The sequence below is a fragment of the Myotis davidii genome, unplaced genomic scaffold (genome assembly GCF_000327345.1).
Source record: "Myotis davidii unplaced genomic scaffold, ASM32734v1 scaffold317, whole genome shotgun sequence".
NCBI lineage: Eukaryota > Metazoa > Chordata > Mammalia > Chiroptera > Vespertilionidae > Myotis > Myotis davidii.
This window is the reverse complement of record NW_006288994.1, coordinates 1343179-1359392: the sequence shown is the minus strand read 5'-3', so window position 1 is coordinate 1359392 and position 16214 is coordinate 1343179. Positions and strand designations below refer to the sequence as shown.

The window sequence follows — 16214 nt, the reverse complement described above, 5'->3', positions numbered from 1 at the left end:
ACATATGATCCCATGTGCTATGTATACCTTACTTCGCTTGTGCTTTCTTATAGCTTCCTTGGTAAAAGCCATGCAGTACTTTGGAAACCTAGACTCAGAGGAACCAATTTTTTTTAAATCAGTATCTGCTGCAATGTGACATCCACTGTGGATGTATCATTAGCCCATTGCAAAGGTGAGAAACTGAAAGTCCTTGGCTAACATAAATCCTCGAACAATTGAACATGATCCCAGCTGCTATGTATACCTTACTTCGCTTGTGCTTTCTTATAGCTTCCTTGGTAAAAGCCATGCAGTACTTTGGAAACCTAGACTCAGAGGAACCAATTTTTTTTAAATCAGTATCTGCTGCAATAAGTGACATCCATTCGAATAAAGTGAGACAAGTAAGTCGTCCTGCTACAGTTATAAGAAAAATTAGAATGTAAAATCAAGGGCTTTGTATGTTTAAATATTAGCTCATTATTCCACTGGCATATAAAACTCCATTAAAATGTGTCCCCTCGGAGGCCTCTATCTCAAGTAAAGAAATGTTTCCATTCCTTTTCTGGACCAGTTATGAACATGACCCAATAATTTATATTTTATAACAGTATCATGGCATAGAGGATTTGGTGAGCACCTATTCAGCACAGACTGCTAGCTTGCAGAATAAATGCTTCTTTCTTGCAGGATCCACTATCCTGGGAATTTGAATCTACCTCTGTCAAATACCACAACTCTAAACATAGCATTATAGCTTTTTTCCTGCTCTGATGCCCTTGACTCTACAAATATTGCCATCTTTGGACACAGTATCTAGAAAGCCTGGCACTCACGCTGACTTGTCCAAGTTATCCTCCAAATACTGGGCTTTATGATTAGTCTTAGGACTGTTCCTAGAGCTCTGATTTCCTGTAATTTTTCCTTGATTTTAAATCATGTTGCCTTTTCTCATTCCTAGACTAGAATTTGGTGCCTCCCAGAGTCATTCCTATTATATTCTATTAGAGCTGTATGTATTTACAAATTAATAACATGACTACTGCTATTATTATTACAATGACCTCCTAACATTCATCGATCCAGGAATATGCTAAGAACTTCACCCATATTAATCCACTAAATTTGCTATGAACTTATGAGGAAGATACTATTATTTAACCTATTTTTTTTAGAAATGAGGAAACTGGGTGGGTGGGGGTGAAGGGAACAATAGTAACAGTATGGTGATTAATGGGGGAAAGGAGGTGGGGTGGCGGAGGAGGGTTTAGGGGGGATAAATGGTGATGGATGGAGACTTAACTTGAGGTGGTGAGCACACAATACAGTGTACAGATGATGTGCTGTGGAATTGTGCACCTGAAACCTGTATAATTTTGTTACCCAGTGTCACCGCAATAAATTCAATATAAAGGGAAAACAAAACAGAAATGCTCCATCTGGGACATGTCGTGAGAATAAAATTGTTTTATCATGATGTCCTCCCAAAAGAAATAAAGAAATAACATTTTTTAAAAAATGAGGAAACCGAGGCCCATGGAATTCTACCATTTGTAAGCGATGGAGCCGGTTTCAAAGTCAGCACTCTGGTCTTGGCCTTGGAGCTTTAAACTGCTAACTCTGATGCCTCACAGGCTTTTCGTGGTGTGGCTGGAGGCTTGCTTCCATTCCGACAGTTGTTGTTGTTTTTTTACCTGATCAGCAGCATGTGCTTACTGCTTCCTTTTCAATTTCAGAATCTGACCAAACTCAGTGAGCAGAGTGAAGTCTGAAGCCCCATGTGCTGCACAGATGTTGCTTCAGCAACTGGCCTGCGGAGAACATACGCCAGTGTTTTGCACAACCTGTTCCGTCGTTCAGATCCTACAGAGGACCTCTGCTACGATCCGTACAGTGTGACTTGTTAGCTACAGAGTCCTGGTCAAGATCTGCTATCACTTTTTTCCTAATTTTTGTTAGTAAGCAGGTTCACTGAGTAGGTTATTTTGTAGTTATTTTATAAAATGGGTATGCATTTAGTTTTGGTATACTGAAAGGTAAACATGAATGTATTTCCTTTTTTTCCTGGTATTTTGTGTTATTTTATTTCTCTTTTGTTGTCAGTTAATTTGTAAAACTGAGAAACATCTTGTCATCAGAGACTTAGAATATTTGCAAATCGTTTGTAAAAATCCAGGATCTTCTGTAACTAATATACAAAAACAACATTGCCATTTTCCCTTACAAAAAGCACTCACAATTAAATATCTATTTTATGTGATGGGATATGCAATTTTATGTGATGTTATATGCAATTCACAGAAAATAAGTCAAACAAAAACAAATGACACCCTAGCAACCATTGTTCTCCATACCTTTGCATGCACGGCGGTCTTCAAGAATATTGTCAAGATAACCGACACCCCAATGGAGCCAAGTTCTTCATGTGACTCACCTTTGCTCTGAACATAGGAAATGATTAGGAGATCGTAAGACCTGATACTCCTAATTTCCAAATCCCCACTGCATAAATAATCTGCTTTCAGCTTAATTTTTATTGGAGCCCAAGAATGTGGACGTTGCACATTTTATATTTTTTCACAAATATGATTTTTAGATGAGAAAATACCATGGGTAAGTATTTATAGCTTTGTGCTATTCTGATATAAGATTATAGTAGTTTGAGACTTTCTTATTTCAGAGACACAGTCAATCCTATCTAATAAAGAGGGAATATGCTAATTGACCCTCACACCATCACAAAGATGGCAGAGCCCACAGCCAATAAGGAGGGAATATGCTAATTGGATGTCCCACCCTCAAAGATGGCAGCACTCACAGGCACAAGATGGTGTTTAGGGGTGATCAGGTAGGCAGGCCAGCAGTTAGGGATGATCAGGTAGGCAGACAGCCCCTCATCAGGCTGGCCCCACCCCCAAGCAAGCGGTTAGGGGCAATCAAGCAGGCAGGCAGGCACACCATTGGGGGCCAGCAGTCCCAGATTGTGAGAGGAATGTCCGACTGTCGGTATAGGCCCGATCCCACAGGCAGTTGGACATCCCCTAAACTGGCAGTTAGACATCTCCCGAGGGGTCTCAGATTGGAGAGAGTGCAGGCTGGCCTGAGGGACACCCCCACTCCAGTGCACAAATCTTGTGCACCGGGCCTCTAGTATAACATAATATACTTATCTCTATATAGCTATAAATGTATGTTTTTCTTTTCTTTTACTTTTGTTGTAGGAGAGCTTGGGTATGTGATTATCTATAAACCCACCAACCAGCAGAGTAATTGACAAGCCCCAGAGGCCAGGCTGGTCTGTATGTGTTACTGTTTTATTTTTATTCATATAATTTTATTCACATGTAATTACATTGGTGCATATTTTTATCCAGCAATTTGATTTACCTATTAAGAAGTCTCACTTTCGCCTGGCCAGTGTGGCTCAGTGGTTGAGCGTTGACCTATGAACTGGTAGGTCACAATTCAATTCCCAGGCAGGGCTTGATCCCCAGTAGGGGGCTTGCAGGAGGCAGCCAATCAATGTTTCTCTCTCATCAGTGATGTTTCTATCTCTCCGCCTCCCTTCCTTCTCTGACATCAATTAAAAAAAAAAAAAGTCTCACTTTCAAAGAGTCAGTGCCAAACAGAGTCAGGATGTAACTACAGTGAGAGTTTCCCACTTTGTTTGGTATTGTGGTTCCGTTTGTTTTGTTTTCTTCTTTTTTTTATTTTAGAAGAAGAGAATACGAGGTTACTCCAAATTAGCTAAATGCTCTGTAATGATCTCTTCCAGAGTACTCATTATATAAAAGTCCTCAGTCATTTTCTATTGATTCAGCAACAGGAAAAAGGTTATTTTGGTCAAACTGATGTCCTTTCTGTCCTAATAAGCAAGACCAATCTCTCTAGTAAGTGTAGAAAGCTTTTTAATACTTTTTTTTTCCTATTTGGGGCCTCTTTATGGCCACATTTAGAAATTGACTAATTAACAAGTCTATTAAGCATCTCTACTTAAGAACAATTGTTACATTAAAACAAAATGAAAAAAAAATAAAACCAGAAGTTTATCCTTATTTCCTGTGCTTTTAGAGCTGCCTTTTGTGACCAACCTTGGTTTGAAGCAATTGCTGGCCTTTGTGAAGCTAGAGAAGTTAGGCAAGCCAGAGCCTCATTTAGACTGTCATGTTTTCCAAACCAGCTTCCCTACTTAACTCCCATTGCTACACTGCCTTGCACCTTGATTTATATCTCTCGGGAGTTCCAAGTGCTCACGCTCTCTATTTTCTTAAATCTTAGGTAAGGGCCCTCTATTTAAGTAAAGATACCTTTCCTTAGGCTAACGAAGCCTGAGAGAGTGCAGTGAACACAAAGGTTGGGGTGAGGGAAGAAAGGCGAGGATAAAGCAGGTTTGCAGAGGCCACTGAGAGCCTGAGGAGAGCCCTCTGATGGTATGATTTCAGGAGTTTCTAGATGTCTCCTGAGTCCAAATACTTACCTGACCATTCTTTCTAGGGGCCTGAAGTTATCATCAGTCACTCGGGCAGGCGTAAATATTATGAGGAAGGAAAACACACATGCAAGCTGGTACCATGCCTGGTGTTAGCCATAGGAAGCACCGGTTCATCCGGACAGCTTATAGAACACTGGCACCAAGGACTCAACACACCAAAGCACAGAAGACATTTGAATGAGGAAGGCTGGTTAGAAATGGCTTCGGGAGCTCAGGGCGCTGCCGAAGGTCAGGATGAGAAGGGGGTGTGGGCCCAGCTGATGTGGCTCAGTGGTTGAGTGTCAACCTATGAATCAGGAGTTCACAGTTCGATTCCTGGTCAGGACACATGCCTGGGTTTTGGACTCCATCCCCAGTGTGGGGCGTGCAGGAGGCAGTCGATCAATGATTGTCTCTCATTATTGATGTTTTCATCTCCCTCCCTCTCTGAAATCAATAAAAATATATTTTTAAAAAATGAAAGAATGGGAATGTGGAACTGGGAGGCGGGCTCAGGCCGGCATCCTAGGGAGGGCAGGGGTGATGTTCGGGATACAGGCTGGCCGCTAGGCCTCAGGCGTTCCCTGGATATCCAGTGTTCTCCTTTCCCCACCCTGAAGACACAGGCACGGTGGAAGTGGGGTTTGTGAAGCTGAAGCCAGTTTTCTCACACAGCGGCTTCTCCTTTTTCTGGGGCTCAGACCCATGCCCTTTGCTGTGGCTCTAGAATTAAAATTTGAGAATAGCAGTATGATTGCCAAAAAAACGGGGTTGACATGTCACTTCTATCTGTGTAAACCTTTTTATTTTTTTTCCTTGCCCTTCTCCACACTGCTAACGAAAATATTGAGGAAGTCAAGGTCTCACTTAACATAGTAGAGCAGCGGTTCTCAACCTGTGGGTCACGACCCCTTTGGCGGTCGAACGACCCTTTCACAGGGGTCGCCTAAGACCATCGGAAAGCACATATATAATTACATATTGTTTTTGTGATGAATCTCCATGCTTTAATTATGTTCAATTTGTAACAATGAAATTGAGGGTCACCACCACATGAGGAACTGTATTAAAGGGTCGCGCGGCATTAGGAAGTTGAGAACCACTGTTAGAGGCTTCCTCAATGAAAACCAATCCCATTGTGATACAGCTTTCTCCTAAGTCACAGTAAAATGTTCCATATAATCATCTGCACCACAGTCACCAGGTGTATTTGTGAAATACACAGATTCAAGCACCCACTGCAGGAGTTAGTGGGTCAAAACCTCTTTGGGGTGGTTTGAGGAACAGGGATTTTAAAACACCGCTCCACTTTAATCTTACACCCTAAAGTTTGGAATCACAGTCACAAAGGCTTTATAGTCTGCTATAGGAAGAAAGCCCCTGACCTCTCATTCTCGGGCACATATGTGCTCATCACCAGTTTTATTTGGCTTGTGCAGCAGTCACAATGCATTATGGCTACATAGTAGATCTATGATGCTAACCTTAAGTGACCAGAACTAGGTGTATAATCATATCACATGGCAAAGGACCATGTAAAATTCACCCATAGCTTTTGGTGAACATGAGTTGGTCAGAATCAGAAAATAGTATGTTTCAGAAACATACTATTCGTATTCATATATTCCTGAGTGAACTTCCCCAGACTGGAAGTTTGTGTTGATTATCTCTCATCATGGAAATGTCAGCTTCCCTCTTAGTTTACAAATGTTTTCTGTCTCTGACCGATACCAATGCAGTCACAGAAGGAAATGGTTCCGCCCTCCAGGTTCTTCCTCACAGACATCTGTTAGAGGCACGCCCTACACGGGAGAGAGTTCCCTGCCAGCCCGAGGCTCCTCAGGTAATCATTTTCTTTCAATGCTTTCCATGAAATTGCTCATGTGATGCTAGCAGAGTGAATTCTAGTTAAACCTTTTATTGTGCACAGATGGAGCTGGGATAAAGGGAAGGTTTCAGCAATATCGCTCAGCTACTTTCAGTTCGAGGACTGAGGCTGATGCAAACCATCATAACTAGAGAGAAAATAATATTCAATTCTGAATCACTGCCAGATGTGTGAATTCATGTCTTCAGGTTTCATTTTTCTGAAATATGCTTACTGTAGTATATTCTTTGTCTACTTTGTGAGTCTCTTTCTATGGGTAATGAATTTAATGGCATTAAATGTTCAGAAGATCCCCAAATTAAGAAACTATGGTTGCTGTGTCTGCTTAATCCCTTCACCTTTTTCACCCAGCTTCCTAACTCATAGACAGAAAACTGTATGGTAATTACCAGAGGGAAAAGGGGAGGCGGGGGGTAATAGTGATAAAAGGGGTATAGATAGTGACGGAAAGAAACTTGACTTGGGGTGGTGAACACACAATGCGATATACAGGTGATGTGTTAGAGAACTGTACACCTGAAACCTATATTATTTTATTAACCAATGTCACCAGAATAAATTCAATAAAAATTTAAAAAGAAAATATGTATTTGGACTTTCTCTCATAATCCAAAAAAGGAAGCAAGAAATTGTTCTAAAGGGAATTCATGTAGCAATATTCTGTAATCCAAGTCCCAGAGCAACTGTGAGGAGGACTCACTGTGGGTCTTCCCAGGGCAAACCATCCGGGTTAATGCGATGTGAGGGAGCGGGAGGGTAGCGTGAAACCGGATGTAATAATTGTTAGAAAAATTCTGTGCAGTCTAAGTTAAAATGGAACGGTATCTACTGTCTGTGATCCTGAGATCCTGGATCCCAACTGTGGTGCATTTTACAGACTACCAGGTGATTTGGTAAACAAATGAGGTGCTGGAGGGTGATCCGATTTCTGTAGGTGTGTGTCCTTGAAAATTCCTAGCCTCTAGGCTGGGCCTCTAGTGCTGTCAGTCAATGCTTTCACTTCCCTGTGCTCAGTAATTTCGCCATTTCTGTTTTTCAGTATTTTAAACCATCATCATATTGTTAAGCCCATTTCTAAATCTCATTTCTAAGGATCTTCTACAGGTAACCTTGCCTAACCCCACACTCTACATGAAGGCCATTATGCATTTTTCTCCCTCAATTTCTACTGATCTTGCCACCTAAAAATAAACAGATTGAAATCCATATGTTTTCATGCTTTTGTACAGAGCACAGTGCTTGCCACACTCAGATTGCATTGTTCAAATGGTTAGAATCATGGAAAACTCAAATCCTAGTAATAAGTTTTGTTGTGTGTGTTTTGTTTTGTTTTGTTTTTGCTCTAGGAATTTACTGAAGAATTTCCATGTTTTTATTTTAGGAAGGGAATTAGTTACTGATATTGGCACCATAAAGCAATATCATGATATGTAGCAGGTATCACTTCCATCATAAAGGTACATTTTTATTTCTACCAGGTAGAGCATGTGTATCTTAAACATTTATTTTGAGAGGAAATGTTAATTACTAGACTTTAGATAAAACTAGATTATTCCAGTAGATGTCACTATTTCTCTTTCAGTGAAAATGGTTCGCTATCAAATAAGATACTTAAAATAAATGGAATGATCTAAGTAGTTTTTATTTAATAGATGAATCAAACAGCACAACATGTTGTCTACAAAGAGATACATTTTAATATTTAACCTAATCCTGCATGTCAACTTTGATGCTGGCACAGTAGCCTTCTGAGCAAAGAACCTGATTGATGTCTATAGTGTTGCTACATATTTTAAAGAGAGGAATTCAAGTATGTTCAATGGTCTGACTAGCTAAATCAAAAAAAAAATTTTTTTTAAGGGAACCCTAGTGCATTGTTGGTGGGAATGCAGACTGGTGCAGACACTGTAAAAAAGATTATGTAGTCTTTTTCAAAAAAATTAAAAATGGAACTGCCTTTGACCCAGCAACCCCACTTCTGAGAATATATCTTAAGAATCCCCAAACACCAATTTGAAAGAATATGTGCACCCATATGTTCCTATCAGCATTATTTACAATAACCAGAGTCTGGAATCAGCTCAAACACCCATCAGTAGATGAATGAATATAAAAGTTGTGGTGCATTTACACAGTGAAATACTACGCGGCCATAAAGAAAGAACCAAGTCTTTTGCAACAGCATGGATGGACCTGGAGATTTGATGAGAACTAGTAAAGAAATAGAAGGCTTCATGCAGTTCTCTCATCTAAGCTAATATTTGCCAGCTTGCCTATTATAATGTTTCCAGCTGGACAGAAACATTTCCAAATAGTCTCAGGAAACTTCTTTAAATGATTTTTTTAAATGTTTGGCCAAAGAGGAACCGTCATTATGCATAAAAATTTTACAAATTTTTTTTCCCATCCCTGTGAAGAGAACATAAAATCCATCACTCAGAGACATTATTTGGATTTGTGATTCTCTCTGGAGGCCAGTCTGCTCATAAAACAATGAATGGATTAGATCCACTCAAATTGGAAGTTTTTCATTTATGACAAATGTAATGTTGATAATGTCCTTCATTTAATAAGTCACCCATATATAATTCAATGTAAGTTTTTTTTTTAGTGTAAATTACCAGCCATATGTATCTTCTTGACTGGTCTATAACTCCAAAGAGAAGCAAGCACAACTGCACAAAAATTCCATGTTGAAATCTAGAAGGAGAGCTGCTTCTGCAGCAGAACCGGCTACTTCTCCTCAGAGAAGTCACAGAAGGCTGGCCTCGGCCAGAAAGTCGGCTCATGAAAGTGTAGACACCCGTCTGGCCCTGAGTGATCTGTGGCCAGACAGGCACAATGGGAAAAGGAAGGAATTCTTAGAAAGCTTTATCAAGTCTGTCCTCCTTCCTTGATCACCACACAGCCCTTTCCCACTGTTTTCCCTTGTAAAGGATTTCTGCCTGTTGTAAGTCAATGTGATTTAGAATCTCGACAGGATTGTCTGCTCTTTTTAGAGCATGAAGATGCCTGTGAGCTAAATGGGTGACCTGAAATGGCTGAGGTAACCAGACAGCACAGGCTCCAAGTCTACATGTAATTAACATTCCGAAGAAAGTCTCAAATGTAGGAATATTGACTATGTGCAGCTATGGTTATATGATATAGAAGCAGATGAAGAAAAACCATGTGAAAGGCAGGATGAGACCCACTCTTCTTATTTCCATACCTCTAATTTTCCATTTAACCACCACAAATTGGTTCCATGTAACTAGTGGAACTGCACCCTCTAAAGTCACTATGGTATTGTAATGGCCAAATCTGTCCCCCCCCCGCCCACCACCACCAATTCTAGCTTTATGTTTATATTGCACTTGACCTGAGTAATCAAATCCATCTTTTTGAAAGTCTTCTTTCTTGGTTTCTAAGGTACTATGGACTTTCAAATCTGCCATTTCTAAATCTTCTCGTTTTCTGGGCTTCCTTTTTGGGGGGTCTGTGTTGTGAGGATCAAATTTGATAATTTCTGTAAATCATGTATCATAGTTCTTAACCCATAATATATGTTCTAGAACTAGTTCTTTTAGAAAGATTCCCTGGATGGTATGCTATATTTTGAAATTCAACATGCTTTAAATGTGTATGTTTAAAATAGAATATATGGTATTTCTGTAGAACTGATGGTCTCACCCAACTTCCCTGTTTTAGTCAGTGGTATCACCTCTCTCCATTTTCTCACCTGAAATCTCAGTGCATATAACTTTTTTCTCACTTTGGAATTCTATATGGAATGATTTTTAACAATCCTCCCCTAAAAATTCAAAAATGGCAGCAGATTAAATGGAAGCTACACTGACATTCTCCCAGGACCAAAAAGAATACAACTAAAATATACAAAAATCATCCTGAATAACCAATTGGAGAGATCCTTTATATCCAAGGACGTAAAGAGGAAGCCACATCAAGACTGGTCGAAAGTGTGGAGGTGCAAGAAGGCTGTGTCTCCCCGGCAGACAGCAACCCTGCTGTTTTCACAGCCAGATGTTATGTGGGCTCCTTTCTCAGTTCTGGTACTCTCCGCTGGGAGGCCCAACTTGGGGATTAGACCCTAGAGTTTTCAGTGGCAACCCCCCACAGCTGAGATATCTGTCTAGTACTTCAGATGCTGTCTGTGGGAGCCTGGCCAGCCCTTTTGTTCCTCTGCCCTTCCTAGCAGACTCTATGCTGTCCCCACTTTCTGTCCTTGGTTATCAGGGTTCTCTCCAGCTAGTCCTCAGTTCATTTTTCAGGGTGTTTATTCTGTATTTTAGTTGTAATTCCAGTGTGGGCTTCCATTTACTATGCTGCCATTTTTAATTCCTTCACCATCTTCCTCCAGGCAGAAGCAATTGTCCCACCCTCTTGGAAAACCTCTCACCCCACTGGTGGATGATTGCTTGAGGACACTCCAGACTGAAACCAAAACACATGGGCCAGGCCGAGGGACGCCACCGGTGCATGAATCCATGCACTGGGCCTCTAGTAACATATAATGAACAAAGCTTCTCCCCAAATCAGGGGAGAGGATGCATGTGTTAAGACAAAGGCAGGGTCTGTCATGCCTCCCATAAATAGCTAACAGCTTTTTAGCATATTACAGGAACTAGCTTTGGAAAAGGAGGCTGGCTCCAGCAACTGGACAGTCTGTCTCCAGAAGACTTGCAGACTCTCAACCATAAAAACAGGACCTCTGCTTGACCAGTTTAAGAAGATCATTGGAATGGGCTGTGATGACTTACATATAGCGAACGCTCAATCGTCCTCCTTCTGATTTCTTTGTTCTGGGCTCCCTCTCCCTCCCGATAAAACCCGCTGCCTGCACTGAGATGTGAAGATGGGTTTGGGGGGAGAGTCTCCCATCTTTTCAGATTGCTGACACTTGAATAAACCACTTTCATTTTTTTCAATACATTTTTATTGATTTTAGACAGAAAGGGAGAGGGAGAGGGAAAGGGAGAGGGAGGGGGGGAGGGAGAGAGAAAGAGAGAGAGAGAGAAATATCAATAATGAGAGAGAATCACTGAACAGCTGTCTCCTGTACATCCCCCATTGGGGATTGAGCCTGCAACCCGGGCACTTGCCCTTGACTGGAATCAAACCTGGGACCCTTCAGTCCACAGGCCGGCACTCTATCCACTGAGACACACCAGCTAGGGAGAATAAATCACTTTCTTCTTCATCAGCACCTGCCTCACGAGTTTGGCTTTTTTTTGCTGCAGACAGCCGAACCTCTGTATGGTTATACTGTGAGACAAGCTGACACATCTAGCATGGTGTGAAGAGGAACATGTTTGAATGCAGGGAAGTAATAAATAGGATCTGTCTGGTCATAAAACTGTAGAGGGGATTCTCTGAGGTGGCAGGTGGAGGATTAGGTTTCTAAGCTCTCTTCTAAGTCGTCAGATTTTATAAATGTGACCATCTTGCCCACCATTGCACGCTGAAGTACACCAGGCTAAGTTTGTTTAGTTGTGATACCTTGTGTAGTTTTAAAAGTTTTTTTTTTATTGACCAAATGCAAATACATGGGTATAGATTCTGCCCACACATCACTAACATTCAAAAGAAAATACATAATAAAATCAACCATGCAGGTGCTGTAGCCAACTTGACACTAAAGAATCACAAGAGGGTAGGATGTTAATCATCCATATTTTTAGGGGACGCTGATGGAGTTGCAGCCCTGCTCTCTAGGTGAAAGGGCCTGATGGCCCTACAGCCCATGTGCTGTCTGATAATATCACTGACAATAAAAGAGAAATCGGTGACCTGGGCTGACAGTGTTTTATTTTTTGGGTTACAAGGAGTACTTCTATCTCTATGTTATTCTATGTTATTTAAAGTCACCACAGACAGGTAACGCGGGTCTTTTCTTAAGCAGGTGTTAGTCATCACTTTTACGGAGATGATGATGAGAGTCAGGCAGTTCGAGTAGCCAGGGCCAAGTGGCATCACTGGTTACTGGTAAAGCAGAACTGGCTAGTGAGGAGGCTGAGACTTTCATCCAAGCCTTCTGGCTCCAAAACTTATTTCCCTCCAGTGATAGACACTGCTTTTCCCCTCAGGACCTTTTCTGGAAAAGATGTCTTAGAGTTTATAATTTAATGTTTTTACACCTCACTAGAACCTGTCAGAATCCAAGTTCTTCTAAAACGCAAGGAACAATTATGGTGTCATTAGAATATGGCAGGGCACACTTCATGATTGCTTAGATTAATGCTACTTCCCGTGCCATTAGGTAGCGGAGAGATGGGAAACAGTGGACTTTTTCTGATCACAAACGTGGTCTGTTTCCTCCTCTGAGCAGTTCACCATGCTTTCAGTATCACAACAGTTTTCAGATGAGCTTTTATTTGTAAAGGTGGAAGCTGCTTGAAACAATTTCTGTTTGTGATCAATAAAGCAACGCATTTCACTAGCCTCTTCAGCGGACTGCCAGTAGACCCGCTAGCGGTAAACCTGGTTTTTTAAGCCAAGAGCCCTCAGGAGGTTTTAGAGAGGCACGAGTCCTCCTGGCAGAGAAAAATATCTATTCACATTTTCCTCCATCATTTGTTAGTCTAAATCTGAGGGACTAGGATATAAACTTCCACAATAATGGTTAATGTGGCTGTTTCCATTTAAATAACTAAGTCAAATCAGTTGTTTAGCATTAAGTATATGGAAGAAATCAAGTGGGTTCCTCCCCATATGTCAGCTTACTGTTATGGTAAATATTTTGGCATCAAGAAGACATTAACATTGTATACGCAATGCCAACAGCTTGTTAACAAAAGAAAAATGCCAAGAAACTAGTTGTATGATGTTTTAGCCAAAACTTATTTTTCCTGTATTTTTTTAAGCAACAAAAACATCATTCATTAGAATCTCTTATGGACACAAAATTAGGGATATTTTTCATTATTTTTAAAGTAGTCAGAATTATTACTAAGGGCCTATTTGTTTGTTTAGGCCACCATTCTAAACATAAGACTCTGTGTTAAAAACTTTGAACCCTGACCGGTTTGACTCAGTGGATAGAGCATCGGCCTGCAGACCAAAGGGTCCCAGGTTCGATTCCGGGCAAGGGCATGTACCTTGGTTGTGGGCACATCCCCAGTGGGGAGTGTGCAGGAGGCAGTTGATCGATGTTTCTCTCTCATTGATGTTTCTAACTCTCTATCCCTCTCCCTTCCTCTCTGTAAAAAAATCAATAAAATATATTTTTAAAAAAACACGAAAAACTCTTTGAGTTAAAAATGACCAATCTCTACAAAATTATGTTGTATTGACCAAAATGAATTAAATAAGAAGTATTAAGTAGATAATAGATAAAATATACACATAAATAAACTATATATATATACTAGTGTGTATGTGTATATTCACATATTTAGTTAATAGAAGTTTGGCTCAGACGATTTTTATTTATGAGTAAAATAAGAAATGAATTTAAATAACAGGAAAAGCAATATGATTAGATGTTTGTTTAAGCATCACTAGAATATATAAACAATCAAAGATGAATTACTGGGAAAATACGTAGCACAGTTGAGGCTGTGAAGGACACCATTCTCTCTTTGGTTGAGGGAAAAAAAATATTTATTACACAATGCTGAAAAACACATAACAAAATACACATGCTACACTGTGAATTCTATAATTGCTTTAAATAGTCCCAGCAATAAAAGATTGATGAAGGCTCTATTAGTCGGGGTGCTGTTCCAGCTGCGCCTTAAAGTAAAGGTTGTGTTTAAATGGACAGAGGGGAAGAAGGAAGACATTCCCGATGAGAAAGGCAACGTGAAGGAAATCCTAAGGGTGAAAGCAAGCGAGGTCTGCATTTTCATTTGTGGAGACACACTGTGGAATGCCTCAAACTCAGTGGTTTCGAGGTGGTTTTGGAAAATGTCTTGAATTTCCATCTCCTGGCATATTTTGTCGACCCCTCATTGCTGGCTTGTAGTAGTAGTAGTGATGTTTATTAGAAAATTTAAAAAATGGCGTCTCAGTAATCTACTTGTCACAATATTTATCTAATCTGCAATTATAGCCTTTCATAGAAATATAGGTCAAACATTCTTAAACGCAGTTCTCCAAATCCATTACTTACCACTTAAATAGTCGTATACAAATAACAGGGAGAGGCCTGGGAAAGAGAGGGTGCAGGGTTGTTTGAAGGTACACGATGACAGCCATCTTTCTGTGCTAGAGAACGCTCAGCACTTTGTCTGAGACAAAACTTTTTTTTTTTCACAACTAATGGGGCACTGATAACCCATGCATGTGTACGCTGGATATATGAGATATGCCAAGAGATAATTTGTTTGCAATCAGATGATATTATAGGCATTCAAGGTTTTATAATTTTAGAAAAAGTAAAACAGAATAATCTGGTAGAGGATGATTTATCGGAAGAATTGAGTGAGGGGATTCCACTATGGCGGAGGGCAGGACTGAGTGAGGATGAGAGTGTGGGTGGGTGAGTGTGTGGGTGAGCATGTGTGAGGGAAAGCGTGCATGCCTGTGAGTGGGGGTGGGTGTCTGTGGGTGCAGGGACTTGGGGTGGGAGGGTCTGGCTCTCCGGCATGGGAGCCACAGGCAGCCAGCACTCACTGCTCAGCAGAGCTTCTAGCCACTTGGGATTGGAGAGTGGGCCATATTGGAGGATCTGCAGAGTCCTCCTTGGGAGGAGACAGTGGGCAGTGGCTGAGACCCATTGCCCCCAACCAGGGCCATGGGGCACCGCCATCATACTCAGTGGGCAAAACTAAAAGTGTTTTCCTTAATATCGGGGACAAGACAGGGAAGTCCACTTTCACCACTCTTACTCAACACAGGACTGGAAGTCCTAGCCACAGTGATCAGACAAGAAGAAAAAAATCAAAGACATCAAAATTGGAAAGGAGGAAGTAAATTTGTCGTTACTGTACATAGAAAAACCTAAAGACTCCACCAAAACACTAATGGGTTTGATAAATGAATTCATCAAAGTAGCAGGATGCAGAAACAGCATCTAGAAATTGATGGCATATTTATACTCTAATAATGAACTCTCAGAAAGAAAAACTAAAAAAAAAAAATAAATTCCATGTATCATTGCATCCAAAAAAGTAAGATACCTTGACATAAACTTAGCCAAGGAGTTACAAGACCTGTTCTCAGAAAACTACATGGCATTGAAAAGAGAAACAAATGAAGCATGTACCGTGCTCATGGAAGAATTAACCTAATTAAAATGTCCATATTACCAAAAGCAATCTATATACTCAATGCAATTCCTATTAAAAAACCAATGGCATATTTCACGGCTCTAGAACAAATATTCCCCAAATGTATATGGAGCCAAAAAAAAGACCCTGAAGAGTGGAAGCAATGTTGAGAAAGAAAAACAAAATTGGAGGGATCACAATATTGGGTATCAAAGTATACTACAAAGCCATTGAAATCAAAAGAGCCTGGTACTGGCACAAGAGCAGGCACAGGGATCCATGGAACAGAACAGAGATCTTAGAGGTAAGCCTGGTTTGACTGAGGCTGTGGCAGCCATTGTCCAAGAGCTACTAAACGACAAATAGCGTGTTCAGCTAACACAATGCATGACACAGTTGGAAGAGTATCGGTCAACACAATTTTCATTGGGGGGAAAAGTTAATATTTTTATCCATATGGGTTAAGTGGGTCTCTGTGGATTACCTGGAGATTTTCTTCATATATGTTTATAGAAAGAGATGGATCTAGAGCTTTAGATAGTTCATGTGAAGAAGTCACCATTCATATAACATTATGTGTACACTTTTGGAATCCAGCCTATTCATTAATCAGGGAACCCTCATACACCAGACACCTCTTAGGCACCACAACCTATTCTTC

At 40.6% G+C, this 16214-nt stretch overlaps 1 protein-coding gene across 1 annotated transcript in view; it reads left to right on the top strand.

Annotated features, from left to right (window-relative positions):
- The window catches only part of SLC26A7 (solute carrier family 26 (anion exchanger), member 7), a 46774-nt gene extending 44527 nt beyond the window's left edge, over positions 1-2247 (top strand). Inside the window, exons 17-19 of the mRNA XM_015562294.1 lie at positions 123-175; positions 274-386; positions 1719-2247. Coding sequence (XP_015417780.1) covers positions 123-175; positions 274-386; positions 1719-1754 — 202 coding nt within the window. The 3' untranslated portion in view covers positions 1755-2247. The remainder of the gene's footprint in view (positions 1-122; positions 176-273; positions 387-1718) is intronic.
- The last annotated feature ends 13967 nt before the right edge of the window (positions 2248-16214 follow it).